The sequence below is a fragment of the Oryx dammah genome, unplaced genomic scaffold (genome assembly GCF_014754425.2).
Source record: "Oryx dammah isolate SB20612 unplaced genomic scaffold, SCBI_Odam_1.1 HiC_scaffold_12, whole genome shotgun sequence".
Classification (NCBI taxonomy): Eukaryota; Metazoa; Chordata; class Mammalia; order Artiodactyla; family Bovidae; genus Oryx; species Oryx dammah.
Genome location: NW_024070196.1, coordinates 12,448,397 through 12,469,366, shown reverse-complemented (window position 1 = coordinate 12,469,366; position 20,970 = coordinate 12,448,397). Strand labels below are relative to the sequence as shown.

General features: G+C 43.7%; 1 protein-coding gene across 3 annotated transcripts in view; it reads right to left on the bottom strand.

The window, feature by feature from the left end:
- The window catches only part of ZNF827 (zinc finger protein 827), a 188,377-nt gene that overhangs the window by 58,549 nt on the left and 108,858 nt on the right, over nucleotides 1–20,970 (bottom strand). For all 3 annotated transcript variants that reach the window (XM_040250427.1, XM_040250426.1, XM_040250428.1), the window contains exon 8: nucleotides 8,484–8,587. In XM_040250427.1, the coding sequence (XP_040106361.1) occupies nucleotides 8,484–8,587 (104 nt within the window). The remainder of the gene's footprint in view (nucleotides 1–8,483; nucleotides 8,588–20,970) is intronic.

Genomic DNA, 20,970 nt, shown 5'->3' with positions numbered 1-20,970 from the left:
TCTTTCCCATGTAATAAACTTGGAATAGTTTATTATAAGATATTGAATATAGCTCCCTGTGCTATACGGTAAGTCCTTGTTGTTTATCTGTTTTATATACAGTAGTTAGTTTCTGCTAATCCCAAGCTCCTAATTTATCCCTCCCCACCCCTTCCTTCCCTGGTAACCACAAGCTTGTTTACTTAATCATTAAAAAAAAAAAGAAATAATGCCATTGGCAGCAAAATGGATGGACCTGGAGATGGTCATGCCAAGTGAAGTAGGTCATACAGAGAAAGATAAATGTTGTATGCTATCACTTATATATGAACTCATTTACAAAATGGAAAACTGGGTTTTTAAAAGGGCTTTTGTATGTCACCATTTCCCACAAAGTACAAACACAAAAGTGTTGATGATTATCTTCAGTAGCAAGTGACTCAACCCTAGTGCCATCTGGGCAGAGATAAAGGGATTTGGCCCAAAGACCACAGTGTTGTTTTTTTTTTTCCTCCTCTGTCTTTGTGGCTTCCATGCACAGCTCAGGTGAGGCACTGAAGCTGGAAATAAATTTTTCCTTTGGAAAGGTTACCCCCCTCAAAAAAAGTGAGCCTCCCCTTCAGTATGTGAACACCACAACCGCTGGTCTACAGAGATTGATTAGTTATATTTTTGAGAAGATTAACGTGGATACACAGCTGACTGTGGTTAAAGCAAGACCTTTCATTGCAAAAAAAATTTCAGTGGAGTCAACAGCTCCTCTTTGGAATTCATCTACACTCTAAGACCAAAGTAGGCTGGTGAGGGGCAAATGGGGCTAGGTGTGAGTACATTGTTCTTAGTCTCAAAAATCTAGACTTCCCAGGTGGTGCTAGTGGTAAAGAACCTGCCTGCCAATGCAGGAGATGTAAGAGACGTGGGTTTGAGCCTTGGGGCAGGAAGATCCAAGATGGCAATCCACTTCAGTACTCTTGCCTGGAGGATCCCATGGACAGAGGACCCTGGTGGGCTACAGTGCACAGACTTGCAAAGAGTCAGACACCACTGAGGCAACTTAGCACACAGGCAACATGATCTGGATCAGGACGTTCCACAACGATGAAAACTTCTCCCTCTAGTAAACAGCTGGACAGACTATATAGCCAATCTCCTGGGAGTACATCAGTGAAATTCTATAAGCCGTACAGAACAGTTTCCCACCTTGAAACACACGTTATGCGACAAATAGAGATATTCCTACAAACTAAAAGCTGTCTGATTGAAGGCAGCTGGCATCAGCATCTCTTTCACGTCTCTGAAGTGAAGACGCACTCCTACTGATGGTGCGGAGGTGGCCACATGGCATCGAGACCCATCTATTTGTGAACAAGCCAGTTAGCCCTAACACACGCAGACGCAGTCATAAGTACACAGCCTGATGAATTTTCACAAAATTACCTACCATGTAAACAGCAGTCAGATCAATAAAGCAGCCAGCTTCCCAGAAGCTCTTCTTGTGCCCCCTTCTCAGCCACTACCACTCCCAATACTGTCTTTCAAGAATTATGTTTAAATACTTGTTCCTTCCCCAACTCTTAGCAGAAGTGGTAGAATTTCTAGCTGACTAGACTGATGTTCCCTTGGACCAGCATATAGGTTTGGCTCTACAAAGAAAGATTAAGGAACCTGAGCTGAAGTTACAGTACCAAAAAGGGAGACGTGAAAGGAGCGTGAAGCTCCTATATTCTCTTTCTACTGGAACCTTAGTTAGGATTCTGATTCCCAGTTGAGAACTTTTTCTTTTCCGTCCCTGACCAGATCACAACTCATTTCAGTGCTGTGTTTTATTTAACCAGAAGGTTTTAACCCAGTTTCACAAAACTATTTCCTATAGCTCAGACCATCCATGAAAGATTACTGAAAATAAATATTGTTTCTTTAAGTTTCTTGACCAAAAGAAACACTTCAAGTGACACTGATTACCAAAGTATTAAAAGAAGAAAGAAAAGAAGTGGAAGAGAAGAGGACAAAATTAGAATCATCGTAACAAACAGTATATTCTTATCTTGTCACTGCTTTGAAGTATCTTATTTAAAGGACCACTTTTTAGTCCTCACTAAAAGAGGGCCAGCCTTCACATGTCAACTGGGAGTGTGTGTGGGCAAACACTGGAGAGGCGTGCTCCTGTGCTCACTGCTGGGGACGTGTTATCTGACTTAGGAGGCAGTCTGACAGGGCAGAAAGAGAGAAGATGCACTGTGGAGTTCTGGGGCTGCCGCTCACCAACTGGATGACCTTGAACAAATAATTGCAGGTATATCTCACTTTACTGTGCTTCACAGATTCCATTAAAAAAAAAATTGAAAGTTTGTGGCAACTTTGCATTGTCACTTGATGGCATTTTTTAGCAATAAAGTAATCTTTTAAATAAGGTATGTACACTGTTTTTTTTTTTAATGGTTTCTCTGGTGGCTCAGACAGTAAAGAATCCACCTGCCAGTGCAGGAGACTCAGGTTCCATCCCTGGGTTGGAAAGATTCCCTGGAGGAGGAAACGGCAACCCACTCCAGTATTCTTGCCTGGAGAATCCCAAGGACAGAGGAACTTGGTGGCCTCAGTCCATGGGGTCACAAGAAGCTGCACACAACTTAGCAACTAAACCACCACTACCCTCATACTATCTTTTAGAAATAATGCTACTGCATATTTAACAGACTACATACGGTATAAATATAACTTTTATACACACCGAGAAACCAAAAAAAGTGTGTGACTCACCTTATGGTGCTATCTGCTCTATTGTGGTGGCCTAGAACTGAATCCACAAAACCCATAATCTCTCCGCAAAAGGTACAAACTTCCAGTTATAAGATAAACAAGTCCTGGGGATGTATTGTACAACATGGTGACTATAGTTAGCAATACTGTATTGCATATTTGAAACGTTCTCAGTAACAAGAAAAAAAATTTGTAACAATGAAGTGATGCTGTTAACTAGGCTTATTGTGGGGTTCATTCTGCTATATATATATATATATATATACATTTATATAAAATCATTAGGTTGGGCATCTTAACCTGTCAATTACATCTCAATAAAACAGGAGGAATGGTATGAAGTCTCTCTGAACCTCCATTTAGTTATCTGTAAGTTCAGCTTAATTCCTGTGTCTCAGGGATTCCCAAGCAGTGTAGTTGTAAAGAATCTGCCTGCCAACAGAGGAGACAGAGAAGACACACATTCAGTCCCTGGGTTGGGAAGATCTCTCGGAGAAACGAATGGCAGCCCACTCCAGTATTCCTGCCTGGAGAATCCTACGGGCGGAGGACCCTGGCGGGCTACAGTCCATGCGGTCACAGAGAGTCAGAAACGACTGAGCGCACCATGCCTATGTCTCCATGGGTTGTTTTCAAAAGTAAATGAGACGACACAGATCCTGGGCCTGACAATTTAGCAGGTCCTTGATAACCATCAACTTCCTCCTCTGTACAGGACACATTTGTTTAATCAAAAAAGGAGCTTAAGCCACAGAATGATACACACCAACAACACCCCATGTTCTACTGTTTGTCCATGACTTAGTGTGAATTTTAAAAGAATCTGCTTTGTTTGAAAAGGGATTGAAGAAAACACGTTGCCGTAATCCAGAAAAGCTTGGTATGTCTCTATCTCGAGAAAGGAGTGGGGAAATCTTAACATACATATCTTTTAACCCACTGCCTGAGAGGTCATTCCTATCTGGCCAGTAGCATGGCAGGCGATCACTTAGTTGCTGGTGGCATTCTAATGCAAGGCACCATTAATTTAGATTTCGGAAAATTATATATGACACAGTACAACTTGTATTAGATTGATGAGCAGAACGGAAAGAGGAAAATGGATCAAGAATTGGCCTGGGGACAAGGCAGACCATTCCAAATCCATCTTTTTATTTAACAGCAAACCTGATTGGCATATCCGGTCTTGAACTAGATTTGCCCATGTTCTTTACTGCTTGTTTGGATGACATAACCAGTAACCATAAAAAAAGCATTTCTTTTTTTCAAAGGGAAGTTAGCAAATAGTGGGGGAAGGGATTGACAAATACAATTGCTGATATGTTTTGCAGTATCTGACTCTAAGCTCCATTCGAAATAACAAATAGAAGCATCGGTGACTCCAAACACATGCAAGAATCCCACGGAGACTTGCGTTTTCCTTTGCACCCGCTCTGCTTGTGTTTTTGTTTTGTGGCTTAATACACAGCAAATATACTGTGACTTCAAAATCATAATAAAACAGAACTGAAGCTCCACATTGCTAAAAAGCAGTGCTGGGCTGTCAATCCTTCTTTTAATAGCCTTTGCTTCAGAAAGAGGATGGGAAGGCAGAGCCGCAGGTACGTGGTTCTGGGGCTACTCCTTAAACAGATCTGCCCTTCATGCCCCCCCCCACCCCAGACCTCAGAATCTTTCCTCTATTACTGTAAATCTTTTACAAAGTGAGACAACTATCAATTAGACAAAGTACATTAAATTGTGTGCACAGTCTGTAATTTTATCTCCGTCACAATTGGAAATCTTTTTTATCTCTTTTGTATAACCCCCATCAGCCACAGCACTGCCCAGGGTGCACTCAGTCATCTATTCACAGCCTTCAGGAAGATATTTTGTCCTCCCATCCCTCCAGCAGAAGGGGACAGCAGGTTTTAACTTATTATTTTATTACGGATTCCTGGTGTTACCTCTGCCTAAGACGTTCGCAGCAAGTAAAAATGTTAGGTCTTGGCTCATGAGCATTCTTTGGTTCTCAGGAAAGTCAGTCTAGAAATAGTAGCAACAACCAGGGCCAGGACACCATGCAGCTCTGTGTTTATTCTATTTCTCTGGGATGGTGGCAGCTGTGTGTCTCAGAGACCATCTGCCGGAGGCAAATGCCTAGTTAACTGTGCTATTCTCGCGCTCCCCATGATCCACGGTGCTACCATCTCTCCCCACTTTGCTTTCTCCCACATCGCTCGCTTCGTTCTCCACGGAGCTGAAGCACAATCACCACTTACTGCTTGCACCCCTTCAGCCTGGAGCTGCCAGACCTTAAATGATCCTCTCTCGTGATATACTCCCCTGCCCCGTGGTCTCACTCCAAAGGCGTCTGGGAGACACCTTTTCATTCCATTGATAGAGGTATCTAAATACATGCCAATATATATTGTTGAATGAAGGCCAGGGGTTTTCAGCATTTGCAGAGGGCTTTCTTGGATCTGGACGAGGCACATTAAACCTCATTAATTATGGTTTCCACTAATTGAGAATCTGAGATCATTCTCCAGGCTGATGTTTATCTTTGCATGATCTGTGGCAAGAAGTTTGCTAAGTAAATAAAGAATAGAAATAATATTTTAATGGTGACGTTTAAATTACCCAAGAGAAGGTGTCTAAGGATGCTGAGGCTCTTATTTATATACTAGCAACCAATGATCTTCTGCCTAGTCACTAAAGCAGGCTTTCTCCTTCCTGGCTTCCCCATTTCTGCTCAGTCACCATCAGTCCCTAACTCAACATGCTTACAACAAAGCTAACCAGTCTTTCAAACTAGTCGACTAGCTTACTGCCTGCCTGTCCTATCCCCCTCTTTCTTTTCTCAAATCCAGGCCTTCATTCGACTCTTGAGGGTCCCTTGGACAGCAAGGAGATCAAACCAGTCTATGCTAAAGGAAATCAACCCTGAATATTCATTGGAAGGACTGATACTGAAGCCGAAGCTCCAATACTTTGACCACCTGATGTGAACAGCCAACTCTTTGGAAAAGACCCTGATGCTGGGAAAGATAGAAGGTAGAAGGGGGCGACAGAGGATGAGATGGTTGGATGGCATCACTGACTCTATGGATATGAGTTTGAGCAAACTCAGGGTGATAGTGAAGAACAGGGAAGCCTGGCGTGCTGCAGTCCATGGGATCGCGGAGCTGGACACAACTGACCGACTGAACCACAACAACAGGCCTTCATCAACAATGCTAACCTGGTACCAGAGCATCTCCACTGGGCAACTCCTTCTATTTTCTACAGGAATTCATGATTCTTATACCCTAGAATCTTAAGATCTTTACCTGTAGCTTCAAAATGTCTTTGTTCCCAGCACTGCACTTATCAAAGTCCCAGAATAAACGTAGGTTTATGATATCTATCTGAGACCTCTGAGGTCTGACACATTTTGGGATTCACATTTCTTCTGATTTCTGGGTGATAATGTGGTACATAAGACATGATTTTATGTTACACTCCACCGGGCCTTCATCATCAAGCACATTGATATTTCTGCAAAAAAATGTATGAATTTCACCCTCGGCATAATACATAAAGGCTATAAATAGCCTCCCATTAGGTTTTGCCACCAAGCAACTTATTCAAAATATTGTTCATTTCAGAACTGTGGGTAAGGGATTGGGGAGCTCAAGTAGGTGGCATACAATGCCCATTTATCACTGTCCAGATGTCAAAGACACATTTTCTTGAACAGTCTCCATACTGCAAAATCCTTTGTTTAGATTGGTTTTCTCCACAATTAGTCCAAATTATCAAGGTCTTTTCTTACAAAGCACATCTTCAAAGAGATATGACACATACCTCATATGAAGCAAAGCATATCATTCAAAGCAGATACTGAGAACTTTGTGGTCACCAGGCTCTCTTTACCACTTTTAATTTTTCTAATTTTAACTCCACTTCTACAGCACATTTTACAAAAGGCCCCCTTTTAATGGTCTGTTTTGGCAAAACGTAAATATAGTCATTTTGCTTATCCTCTGCCTAAAGAAAGACTCTTTCAAGAGCAGAGATGAGTTATCCCTCAGAATGTGGATTTGCATTAAAAAAACCCAAGTTGTGCTGATTCTTCCCCTCAAAATAAGAGTTAACTTTTTTAAAGTGTGAGTTTATCTAATTTGTAATAAAAGTCTGTCAAGCAAATCGCAGGAAGCTCTCCACTCCCCCCTCAACATAGCACACAGAGGTAAACATATTACTCTTTGAGGTCGAGCTGTAACTTGACTAATAAACCCTTCTTAAAATATAGCCAAGCCAAACGTTAAGCCAGCAATGCAGGGCTTGTATATACATCACAGGATGCTGGCTGTATGGGTCACAGCACTCTGACAGGCAATTCCTAGGCAGTTATTTTGACATTAGAAAGTCACAATCCATCAACTTAACAGCAGGGTGATAATTTGGGGACCGGGGAGATAGCTATTCAAAATGACACTGTGGGAAGTAAACAGTAGTTCAAATAGCCCCTGTTTGAGAATGAAGACATCAACTAAGCAGAATTTCTTTCCACCTCCAGAACCAGGTATTATGTAATATGTTTTTGTGTAAGCATGTTATTTATGGCGTTTGAATAGCCCTGAGAGGCTAACAAGCCTGCAGGTATCGGGACCCTTTGGAGATGAGGAGAAATAGATCTGCCACCACAAGACTAAAGAATGACAAAGAGTGGCTTCTTCCCTATGGTTTGTCACGAACCACTTCCAACAACCACCAGCCAGTATCTCAGAAGATGCAACTCGGCTCTTTCTGAAACGAAAAACGCTCAGCTCTGCAGCCGTCTGCATCCATGACATGGGTTCCTTGCACGTGAGGGGTACCCTGGACTTTACTCTTGTGGGAATCCCCAGCCAACCACCCTGCTGTGAGCCCTTTCTGCAAACACATGGCCTTGTTTGTTTCTCCTGGACAAATGGATGGGTGCAGAGGCCACTGAGAGCTTCTGCAATTCTCTCAGTTTCTGGGAGTTGAAAGTTTCCTGGCTGTTGGTCTGGTGTTGGGATGGTGATGGGGAGTGGGTAGGGAGGGTGGGTTCTAGGACAGGGGTTCTCAAGCGTTCTCATTTCATGACAACCCTAAGAGGGCACACAGAAGCCCTGAGGGATTGCCAGGCTGTTGGTAAGAGGAGAGCAAGCACATCTTTCCTTCTGCTGTGGAAGGGAGCGATGAAAAGGAAATTGGGCACTGATGCTGAGGTGGCAAAGGGAGAGGGAGACGATCTATGCAGATCCTTTAAGAAGAGAGGCAATATCTGGGTGGCAAGAGCGTCTTAACAAGCTGTGTTGCTGCCATGGAAACCAAAGAGGTCTTTGTGGTGGCCCACACTCCCCCGGGGTCATGACCTTCCCTGTCTGCGATTAGCAGTCTTGCCCTCACCCTCGTCTATCTTCCCGGTTGCCTGCCTAAAATACTGACAACGTTGACAGCAAATTATTTCCAGGTTATACTTCGCTCTTTCAAAGGAATTCACTCTACGAATGAAGCATCAGCTGGTCAAGAACAATAAGCTCCTGCAGCAAAGAAGAATAGCCTTATTACTGTCTGTATTTTCTTTTAACAAACTTTTGTGGCTATTTAAATTGAGTTTCTCCCTCTTTTCAAAAACCAAGCTTCATATGAATACCTTCAACCTATGAGCTAAACATATCTGAAAATCCACGCATTTCAGAAAAGTAATTTTCAAGCAACCAATAGTAGAAGCAAAAGCGACAGTCTTTCCATACCTGGAGCTGATATTCTTCCGTGAAGCACAGATTCACTGGGCAGCAGGTCTTTTGAATTGGAGGTGAATGGTGATTGTCTAAAGGTATCTTCTGAAAAGAAAGGGCTGGGGGTGGGGGAGGAGGAGGGAAGTTTAGTAAATCAAAGTTATGTAAGATACCCATGCCCCCAATATATACGCATACACAGAAACAAATGGGAGATAAAGTTTTTTTTTTAATGGTGTTTAGAGAATACAAGATTGTGCTTAAAATGAAGAAAAATTAAATATATTACATCAGACAAGTGCCATCTGTATACTCTGCCTACTGGTTTTACACTTAAGGTGAACATATGAAACAGCGTCTTTGAAACACTGTTAGACCCACAGTCAGGACAGCTGAGCAGTATATTGTACTTCTGCACTATATGCTCTGTGAGTGTGCTGTGCCCCAGTGAACACACAGCTCCTGGGTCAGGTCAGAAAAGCCCGTTTGAGGTTCTTTCCAGGGCGGAGACAGAGCGGCCCCAGCTCACCCACATTCTGTCCCCTGGTCCCTGGGGGACCAACGGCCTGTCTCAGAAGGGCAGATGGCTGGAGTCAGGACGCACCGCGCTGATGGAAATGACCCGCTGGTCCCCACGGGAACTTGAGTCTGCATCCTACAACTCTTTTGGTGTGGAAGGAGTTTACAGCCAGCTAATGGGGCTGCTGGGAAGGACCCCGAGGAGCACTTTCATTTTCCAGGAAACTGAGGCTCTGACCTGAGTGATTCTAAACTCCCTTAGTGACTCAGCTAGAGCTAGACACCAGACACCCCAGGCAGGGTTTTGCCCTAACACCACACTCACAGTGACCACAAACACTCTGGCTGCTTTTAATCAGAGGATTTTAACCCAATCATATCATCCATTTTCCATACCTCCAAAACAAACTGCATTGCAATCACGTGTGAGAACACTGGAATATACAACAGAGTCCTACATGGAGAAAGGAAAGCCCTATTTATTTACAACAGAGACCATTTCACTGATGGAACTGGGTGCACGGGGTGGAAGGTTCCTAGAGGAAAACAGTACAGTCCAGAGATAGGAGGAGCAAGAAGTCACCACCATCCTAAGGCTGGAGAGACAAAAGGAAGAGGTAAATGGAGCCCAAGGGGAGTTGGTCACCTGGTGGAAGCCGGAGGCAAGGTGAGCCTGCCTAGCAGGAAGCTGGAACCACAGCAGCTGCAGGGGGCAGACAGAGGGAGGGAAATACCCACGCTCTTTCTGAAACCCCGCCCCTCACCCCACCAAAGGCTCTGATTGGCTGAAAAGTCAGAGGCGCACAGCCTGCAGGGATCAGGAAGGAATGTATTTGGGGGCACATAAGCCTAGGACCCCCAAGACTGATACTGCTTTTCTAAACATGCTCAACGGGCCATGAGTAACTTATTAAACGTTAAAAAGGAAACATCAAAATAAAAATGGAAGACATACCTATCTTTTAAAAGTAGAACACAATTAATATAATTTCACAGGACTATTAGGCTAGACTTGATGCAACTTTGTGTGCCACGCTTTTTATTTACATCTTAAACACAAAACAGTTTAAATAGGCTTAGAAAGTGAACTGGCTACAGGCTGGTCAGGGATACGGAGCAGGAAGACATGCTGCTTTGCGCCAAACATCTCATAACCTGCAAGTGACCCTAAAACCCGAGGAAGGCAAAGCAGCGTGGGAGCTAAAAGCGTGCACTTGAGAGCAAGCAGTTCTAGGTCCAGATTTCAGGTCCTCCACTGATGGCTGTGTGACCCTGCACAAGTCACTTAAGTTTTCTGAGCCTTCGTTTCTCTTCTATAAAGCGGAAAGAGAACAGATCTACACCTACTCACAAGGACTAAGCCAACTAGTGCATGGAATGGGTTTCTCACAGTGTCTGGCAAACAGTAAGTGCTCAATCAACATAAGCTGTTTGTATCTGTATCTCTGTCTAGCCCCCAGGGGAGCATAAATTAATTACCCTTTCCTTATGAATCAACAAAAAGTATAAAGTTTCCTTGTATAAAATGCATAAAGAAAAGGTTACCCTGATAATGAAGGGTCAATGGACTGCTGGGATGACTGGTTAATCGTCAAAGAACTTCTAAAGAGGTGGAGCCCTTGGAGGACTGTTGGTCAGACCCAGAATGTGGGCGTTCACGATTCCCCCCTCCTTAGCTCTGAAGCCTCTAGACAAGGTGACAATGATATCCTCAGGTCCGAGTGGACAGGTCACTTGGGAACATCGCTTGGGGACAACCACCAGTGGGCCCAAGGGCCCAGGGAAAGGTCAGGCAATGTGCCCTCAGTTACACTGGAATGAGCCTGGCACTTGAGAGTTCAGGAAGCTCACGCAACTGTCTGGTCTGAAATGCAGACACGTCCTTAGAGGACATCAAGAATCCCAAGAGGGGACCCTCAGGGTATCTAGCAGTATCACCTTTTCTTGCCACAGAGAAAGGTATGCATTGCCTTCTTTCCATCAGTGTCGCTGTAACCATTTAGTGAGTGCCTGGGTGTGCCAGGCACTGGAAAGATAACATCAGCAAAACTGGCTACAGGTGCAAACAGCAGAGGGGCTCCAAGACCTGTGTGGGCACTCCGACTAGACTAAGGCTGTGGAAGAGGGGCCGTGGGGTCAAACTGGGGGGTCTGGCTTGGCCTGGAAGGACAGGAACAGCTGCAGAAGCCACAGCTGAATGGAGAGTAGCGCCGTCAGGGTTCTGGGGGCGGGGACAGGGCGGGGGACATGTCCCCTGCACAATGAGAGAACAAAGCCAATCTGCGAAGGGGGATGAGGCGAGAGCCGCGGTGGGGTGAGCACATGGCAAGCAGGGATCACAGCTTCGTCATCCTGCCAGTGTGTTAAGGAAGGGGGCACGAAATGCGATTTCAGTTTCAGGAAGCTCTGTCCGGCGAGTTCGAGAACATGAGGCAGGTGGCCAGAGCAGGGGACGTGGTGACTCGCAAGGTGGCCTCGACACAGGCAGGCTGAAAACCTGTTCAAGCAGCAGGTCAGGTAAAGACCACAGGAACATTTCTGACCAACCCCAAAGGTTCGGGGGTGAACAGAGCGGAGCGTGCCATGCTGCATGCTGGGAAGAGCATCTTAGGTTCTGCTAGCTCTGAGTCTTCATGTGTCCTCTTAAGATTTCCAGCCAGGTGTGGAATGAAGCCCTATTACCACCCAGCTGCTCAAAAGAAATTGAGTCAATTGCTGAGGGAAACAACCTTCCAAATAATTTTCTACCCTGGAGGCCAGCTTTATTCTGTATAGAAAAGATTTCTCCTGAGGGAGCGGAGAATTAGAAGGGAGTCAGGCTGGATACTGGAAAAGCACAAAAGGACTGGCAATGTGAGGGGCAAGGAATTGACGGAGAAACTTCGGCAAGTCAAGGCAGCTGAAGCCTGGTGTAAGATCTTATCGAGAAAGAGAAGATACATCGTTAACAGAGCATCAGTCTCAGTCCAGATCGCTCTGCAATGCTCGGCATTCAGATCCATGCACACTGGGAGTGCTGTGGTTCAGCACTGAGTTTGGAATCAGAAGGATCTGAGTCTGAATTCCATACTGGTCACTTAATGATTAAGTGACTTTGCTAAGTCAACAATCTTTCTCTAGCCTCAGTTACTTTTTTTTTTTTTGGCTCAGCCAAGAGGTTTTTGGGATCTTAGTTTTCCGATCAGGGATTGAGTCCTCAGCAGTTGAGAGCGCAGAGTCCAAAACACGAGACCACTAGGGAATTCTCTCACACTCAGTTTCACTATTGGAAAAGAGCTTTTAAAATATCATCTTTATAGGTGAGCTGTAAAGGGTTAAGTAGGAACTTCCCTGGTGGTTCAGATGGTAAAGAGTCTGCCTGCAATGCCAGAGATCTGAGTTCAATCCCTGGGTCAGGAAGATCCCTTGCACAAGAGAATGGCAACCCACTCCAGTATTCCTGCCTGGAGAATTCCATGGACAGAGGAGCCTGGCGGGCTATAGTCCCTGGGGTCACAGAGAATCTGACACAACTGAGTGACTAACACTTTTACTTTCAAAGGGTTAAGTAAGATTTTTCATATCAAAGTTCTGAGTACATGCTCAATAAAATTGAGCTTAGTATCTGCTCAATGAAAAATGGCAATTAACACAACATCACTTACTAAGTATTTGGCACTGGAGGAGCCTGGTGGGCTGCAGTCCATGGGGTCGCTAAGAGTCGGACATGACTGAGTGACTTCACTTTCACTTTTCACTTTCATGCACTGGAGAAGGAAATGGCAACCCACTCCAGTGTTCTTGCCTGGAGAATCCCAGGGACGGGGGAGCCTGGTGGGCTGCCGTCCCTGGGGTCTCACAGAGTTGGACACGACTGAAGCGACTTAGCAGCAGCAGCAGCAGCAAAGTGCTTTGTGTGTATTAACTTCCCTGCATCCTCACATGGACCCTATAGGGTTGCCACCATTGTTATTATTATCATCCATATTTTACAGATGACTCCAGTACAGAGAAGGTAAGTGGCTGCCCATGCGCATGAGCTGAGACGGGATCTGAACTTAGGCGCATGGGCCTTGCATTCTCCATCTCTGCCCACTAAGCTAGGCTACACTGCCTTTTGCTTGATCTCTTAACATCTATGGAACACAAGAACAATACAGAATCACGGCTTCTTCGTGGAACCAAGAGAACAAAAGGAAGAGACGGCGGAAGGAGGGGGAGTGGAAGGACGATGGGAGCACCATCTCAGTAGGCAGGCTCCCAGGGAACCAAAGAACGGCTTTTTCAGCTGAGAAACAGAACACGGTAAAATGATTTTAACCTTTACTTCTCTCTAGAAGGGAAGACATGCCCCTTTTCTACAGGAAAGAAAACTTTCTTTTTCTAAAGAAACTTCTGCAAGCCAAGCCTGATCACTTTGCAATCCTAAACACGCCCCACTGCCTATACCCACTGCTTCTCAGGGCATCAGGGCAAGCTCATCTTTGCCATTAAGCCCAAACAAAGAGGCAAGCATAAGCAGGGCATCAGGTGTTCGGAAACCTCTATCTCTGCTCGAAATATGGCCACACCGATGTCGGTATATTCATCTTGCAGTCTCCTAGATTGGCAACCGTGTTTCAGGCAGAGGAGAAGGAAGGGAAAACTAAACTTGGGAGTGTGCCTTGTATAACCTGGGCTGGCTTAACGGGATTAGATCTACAGCGGTGCTGGTGGTCTTTAACTCTGCCAGTGCTCTGAGGACAGAAGACACTGTACTTGTAGCTTAGCTCCTAGCACTGTCACTCTCAGAATGTGGAGATGGTGGTTCTCAAGCCCCCTTTCTCCTTCTGTGCCCCACAGGTCTGCGAAGTGCAGAAGCCCATGTGCTCTCAGCGGATGCCCAGCTCTGTGGTGGACATATTGGCCCCTCGCTCAGGCTGCAGGCTCTGTGGATGGTGGGAGAGGCTGGTGGGCAGAGAGGGGAGGCCCAGGAGGTTGCCTAACACAGGATGAACCGGGTCTGCACTTTCCAGGGAGGAAAACAGACAGTGAACTGCAGACTTTGTGGTGTACTCGGCTCTGAGGCACGTGTGCACTGTTGTTCAACTGCTTAGATGGTCACTATTCTTCCAGAAAAAAAGGAGCTGGCTTGTGAATGCCGCACAGTTCTCGCTTCAACTACGTTTAGTCATTTCACTGTGAAAAAGCCCCTCCAACAGAAAGAGTTTAGGAAGTGGAAAAAAGGCAAAATGTATCCAGAAAATGATGTATTTCTGGTTCATATTTTTGGTAAAAAGTTGGTAGAGGAACTAATGCCTTGTGGGGGAAGGAATCATCACTTATTCTCAATTAACAACATCACCATCTAACATCTCATCTCCCCTTTGGGCTCACACAATGACAAGTCACTCTAAGACTAGCTAACGCGTATAGATACTGGATGGATACTGAGACACTGCGTCTGGAAGCCGCTGGTACAGACTTAGAACTGTCCACCTCCTCCATGACTTTTCCTGGCTTATGTCACTTAGAAAAGACAAAACATTGTATCATGTGAACTCCTGGTTGCATCATATGGGATCTAGTCCCCCGACCAGGAATCAAACTCTGGGTTCCCTGCACTGGGCATGCAGTCTTAGCCACTGGATTAAAAGAGTGCCTGTGCTGCAACTAAAGATCATGCACGCTGCCTCGAAGATCCAGTGCCGCTAAATAAATACATATTTTAATAATAATAATGTTTACAAAAAAGAAAAGAAAAAAAATTTGTCCTATTCAAGTTTCTTTTCTGGACAAAACTAAAAGGGACAATGAATGCATATTTTGATTTTTCTCCTGCAGAAAGTCTAAGAGTTAAACATGAAATGGCACTGGTGTCACTGTGACTGGACAATTCCAGGCATTCAGTGGCATGGGCTGTGACGTCAACAGCCCAGGGCTGCAAAAAGAAAAGATTTAAAACAAATAATAGAAGGGTCCATAAAATATTGTGGCCCTAAAGAGTGATATATTTTGCTAAGTGGCACAAGTATTTCCACCTTTAACATATGAATGCCAACAGGGAACTCAGCTTCATGCAAAACAGAAGACCCAGCTACTTACGTGGGCCACCACTGAAATCAACATGTTAAGGGGAATTCTCACTCCCATTATGATAGCAAAACAAAGCAGAAAGCAACAGGAAAAGAAAGTGGATACAGTAGGTAAGAGAGCGTTAAGGAAAAAAACTTCACTCTTAGAAACGGCACTGTAATTTTAAAGGAGCAACAGAGAAGAAATAAATTCTTTCCTTCTAAAAGAAACAGTAATGACTTTAAGGATTGAGCCTGGGGATAGCAAATAGAAAACAAAGATTAAGCAAGAAAAAAAGACTGCTCTGTAATGAATTTGTCCTCAGAATCTATAAGAATCTACTTATTTCAGGATTGTTTTATAGAATAGAAATCTACTTATTTCTATTAAATGTAAGAGTTTTGGGCAAGTCATCCTGAAGGGATATTCTGCCTTCAATCCACACATAGACAAAATTTTCTTCAATCAGTATAAATAGATGATGTATCTTCAAGTCAAAAAGTGAAAATGTTAGGTGCTTAGCTGTGTCTGACTCTTTGTGACCCCACAGACTGTAGCCCGCCAGGCTCCTCTGTCCATGAGATTTCCCAGGTAAGACTACTGGAGTGGGTAGCTATTTCCTTCTCCAGAGGATCTTCCTGACCCAGAGATCAAACCCAGATTTCCTGAATTGCAAGTAAGATTCTTTACTGCCTGAGGTACCAGGGAAGCCAAGCAACTATTTTCTGGTAAAAGTACTTAATGATCTCTTCAGCTATGTGTCACGCAACATAACGGGGCTTCTGGATTTTTTCCCCAAGAGCTGGGTAAAATATGTCCAAAAGAACGTTAGTTAATTTTTATTTTGCTTTAAGGAAATTTTAAGAACAGATGATCTGACTTATATATTTTGGAGAAGTTGTATATTGTGAAAGAGCCAGAAGTCCCCTTCTGGGGTGGAAAAGTTCTGTGGGAGGCAAAGTTCTCTGCAGCCACGAACTGCCTCCCAGGACACACCTGCCCCGGGGCTACCTCCCCAGATGGCCCTAAGCCTCTCCTGGTAACAGGGCTGCCTCAGTCTCCACTCAGCCCCAGCTCTCAAGTCAGGACACCGAACTACTAGTTTTCTGTACTGATATATCAGGTTAATTTTTTTAAGAGCTGGAATTCCATATATTTGTCTACAATGATTGTACTGGTATTTTAAAGATAATCAAATTAACGAATTATTTAATTAATTAGACCTTGAATTACTGGATTACTTAGATAGACCTTGAGACATATATACCCCAGAGTGACTCGCTACATTTATATTTTAAAATGAGCAGGTGGCACTAGGTCAAGGAAACAATCCTCTATGCCTCCGGAAGCCTCAAGCAGAGACAGGCTGACGGGCTAAATGCTTCCCAGAATAAATCTTACTCTAGTTCCAGGACCTTCTGACCATGTGAGATATGAATGTTGCAGACTGAAATGGATCCCAGTAACTTCTATATGGAATCTCCACTGATAGATCATGAAACCAAAGGAAATGAGAACAAACCGGAAACATTTTCTCTCAATAAAACTGAGACCTTGCCAACAAATAATAGGCTATAGTCATTGACACAGAACACAGAGCATCGTAGTTTCCTTTTTTAAAAAAGCTTTCAAACATATCGAAAAAGGAAGAATTATTTGAAGATAAGGGGAACTATCTGGATTAGTTATAACTATGTTCTCAACATTTCCTCAAATACTTTAAGGTCAGAAGAAACCCTCTGAGAAGCTAGACTAGCTTGCATGAAACTATGTTCACAACTACAAAAACACTGCCACACTTTATTTTTACGTACACCATTTAAAAAAATGATCAAATGACATTATTTCATTTTCAACTTACTTTTCATGATTAATGGAATTTTCTTTAGGGAGTGCTTATTTTTTTCTCAAATGGTACTGTCCTTGGGCATTTGCTAATAATTTATAATAACGGATGCTTGCTATTTCTTGTGCATAGGTTTATGTAACTCTATGTTTTGTAACTTATTTATAAAATGATGGTATTTGAAATATATTAACTGCTAAGTTCTACTGATTTTTGTAAGAGGATTTTGAGCAACCTTGGTACTGCAGCAACCTCCTTTTGCTGCAGTATCGTGATCTATGTGGTCATCCTAATTGCTCCCTTGGACCTTCATTTCATTTTGGATGAGATTGCGTAGCTGCTTCTTCTGAAATGGGCCCAGATATCAACATTTCAGATAGAAAAGTCACTGCCAGTTTCCCTGTTATAACCTCTTTGAGGTCAGTTAAAAAGGTAATATAAAATGAAAGAACACAAGGGTCTAATGGCATTCACGTACACGGTCCCTCTCAAGGACCCTTACTCTTAAGCGATTTTATTTATTTATTTATTTGAATATAAGAACCCTGGGCGGCAGGTCAGGGGACACGGGTGGAGCAGAGTGCTTGAGATGAGAAACAACTGCCAGTCTCTGACCTGAGGACCACTCGAACATCTGAAACAGCACGGTCCCTATTCAAGCTGAAAAGGGACGCAACAGAAACCTTCTTATGACCCCCATGCACTAGGCCGAGAAAGCCGGTCATTCATCATGTTGGGTGCACGCATTTTCAAAGAAAGAAGGACTGCAGTGAGTAAAACTTGAAGGAACCACATTTATCTACAGATTGAGACTTGGCACTGCAGACTCAGTGGGTATCTAAGGGGCTTGTGGGCAGATGGAGAGCCAAGGTCACTCCATCATTTAGCTACCCATACAGACCCCCAATTTTCTTTAATTTTTGGAGGTGGTAAGAAAGCCAAGATGTGGTTCCTTTTCCTCCTCATTCACATGGCTGTATACCTGGCTGGTGCCAATCAAACTGAACCTTCTTAGCAATTATAAACCAATCAAACGTATTGTTAATTTATAAAGTATGCAATGGTACTGCGGAAAATGCCCTTATTTTTTAGAGATACATATCTCAAAGAATGTGAGAGTGAATGTCATGCCTGCATGTGATCTAAAATATAAGGAGAAAAAGACTGGTGAAATAAGTGTAACAAATATTTTTTCAACCTGGGTGGTGGGGATATGGTGGTTTATTGTATTATTTCTTTCACTTTGTTTTAAAACTTTTCATAATAAAAAAATTCAATATCAACAATCAAACAAAAAGTTCAACCCAGACCAACTACCAGACAGAAAAATGTGATAATAAAAAATTGAAAAAAATAAAAACAAATAAAAATGCCTCCTCATGAACAAAATGCTTGATATCACCAGAAATCAATAAATGAAAAGGTCTTAACTATAAGATATAATTTTTAACCTTCCAATTGGCCAAAAAAAATTTTTTTAATGATAAATCAAAGACCTTTAAAATATTCTCTCTCTCATTAGTTCAGTTCAGTTGCTCAGTCGTGTCCGACTCTTTGCGACCCCATGAATCGCAGCATGCCAGGCCTCCCTGTCCATCACCAACTCCCGGAGTTCACTCAGACTCACGTCCATCGAGTCAGTGATGCCATCCAGCCATCTCATCCTCTGTCGTCCCCTTCTCCTCCTGCCCCCAATCCCTCCCAGCATCAGAGTCTTTTCCAGTGAGTCAACTCTTCACATGAGGTGGCCAAACTACTGGAGTTTCAGCTTCAGCATCATTCCCTCCAAAGAACAACCAGGACTGATCTCCTTCAGAATGGACTGGTTGGATCTCCTTGCAGTCCAAGGGACTCTCAAGAGTCTTCTCCAACACCACAGTTCAAAAGCATCAATTCTTCGGCGCTCAGCCTTCTTCACAGTCCAACTCTCACATCCATACATGATCACTGGAAAAACCGTAGCCTTGGCTAGACGGACATTTGTTGGCAAAGTAATGTCTCTGCTTTTCAATATGCTATCTAGGTTGGTCATAACTTTTCTTCCAAGGAGTAAGCGTCTTTTAATTTCATGGCTGCAGTCACCATCTGCAGTGATTTTGGAGCCCCCCAAAATAAAGTCTTAGCTTCTAGTAAAATAGTAAATTCAACTTTTTGAAAATCAATTAAGACAATTCATAGAAAAGCCTGAAAACTGTGCATGTTTCTTGAGTCAATTTATCCTGGCATTGTTTATATTAGCAACAACTTGGGAAAATAAAACTAAGCCCTTAATACTCAATAATTAAGGAGACATATTAAATAAATTAGGGCACATGCAAATATTAAAAGAATAATATTGGGTTATGTTTACTGATCTGAAAAGAAGTTCTAAATATATAACTAGGTAAAAGAGAAGATTATAAAACAGTACATATGGTAGGATCCAGTTTTGATAGGAAAGTATACATCTATGAATAGATAAAAATTCAACCAGGATACCCACCACCAACCTAGCAGTCAGTGGCTGCCTCTGGGTAGCAGGATTGTTTATAAGTGGTTATTATTTCTTCTTTATGGCCTTCTACATTCTCTGGAAACAAAAGTTATTTTTTAAAACTTAAAAAATGAATAAGTTTTACAGTTTGGAATTCTTTCTTTTTAAAGAGACTCTTAGTCTTTTAAAGAATAAGCCAAGGATGACATAACTGAAGCAGTTGTAAAAGACATGGGCAAGGGAAATTGTTATCTAAAATCTGATTCCATTAATATCAGTTGACTTCAGCCGCTGAAGGCTGAAAGTCATGGAAGAAAAAGACTGTTTAAAATATTGTAGAAGAAAAGTACAGTATTTTACGAAGAATACATTTTGGTAATGTTCTTAAATTTTCTTCTCTGAAAAGTACTTCTAGTTAAGTGTATCCTGGATGCAGGCTTCTACCCCGTATAACCTAACACCAAGTTTTCAAGGAACAATGCCTGTTGCTGCAACTCGAGCATTCATCCACGGCCGAGCCAGGAAACTTCTCAGGACGAGGAGCACAATGCCAGGCCTTGTCGACGGTGGCGGAGACAGGGAGGCCAGACCCCGGGGAGCCAGAGCCAGAGCCAGGCACAGCCACGGAAGTGGACCTGCATGTCCAGATCTGTGAGATGTCAGCTTGTGGAAGGAGCCGGCTCTCCTGCAGGAAGCCGACTTTGTTCGCGAACGAGGACAACGGGCTTCTACCGAGGTGAGCAGAGCACAGATGAACTCAGTCGTCTCTGCAGTAACGCAAGAACCCTTGTCCCATTTCACTGCAATGCCTGTGAAATGTGGAGGGGCCCCGGGCTGCTGTGCTGTCCACCAGGGCTTGCCCCCCTCACAGAGGTCAACCCTGGGCTGTTGGAGATATTTCTAGTAACAACTATGGAGAGGCCCTTGAGGGAAAACCCCAAATTAGAAGAGCAGGAGGGAAGGTGGTGCCTGAGCCGCATGGCACATGTCCCGTGTCGAAGAAGGATGTCTACTTACAGAGACGCACAGATTTACATCTCGTTCCTGACTGCTCTGGGCTCCACACACAGAACGCCGTTGTAAGCCAGCAGAAATAAAGATGAAGAAGGCCATGGAAATGGAAGAAAAGAAAGGCACAGCCCTGTTCAGATCCTTGAAAGGAAGACTGAAACTCGCCTCTCCACAGTGACACTACCTTAGCAGTCTTGGAAGCACAGTGCCTCAACTGGAATGGCTTGATGGAGAGGCCACAGATGGGAGGAAGAATGGCAGGGCGTGGTACCTACAGGACAACGGTGCACAGGCATAGAGAAAAGAACGGAGGAAGGTTTGGCGCAGGGAGAAGGGGAAAAATCTCAAAGGGCAGCAAGGCACAAAGTAGTCTGCAGCTCTATGTATTAAAAACAAAGAACCCCTTGTTTAAGGATGGATTTTAACTTCTTTGAAAAAGGAAAACTCAAAGAAAAGTTGAAAAAGATGGACTGCCAATGGAAAACACTGCAGTCAACATTTATGTCAGGGCAGCTACAGACAGTGGTGCAGGCTGTGCACTGAACAAAGGCACCTTATCTGGGGGTGAAAGTCAAAGTCAAAGTCAAAGTCAAAGTCGCTCAGTCGTGTCCTGCTCTTTG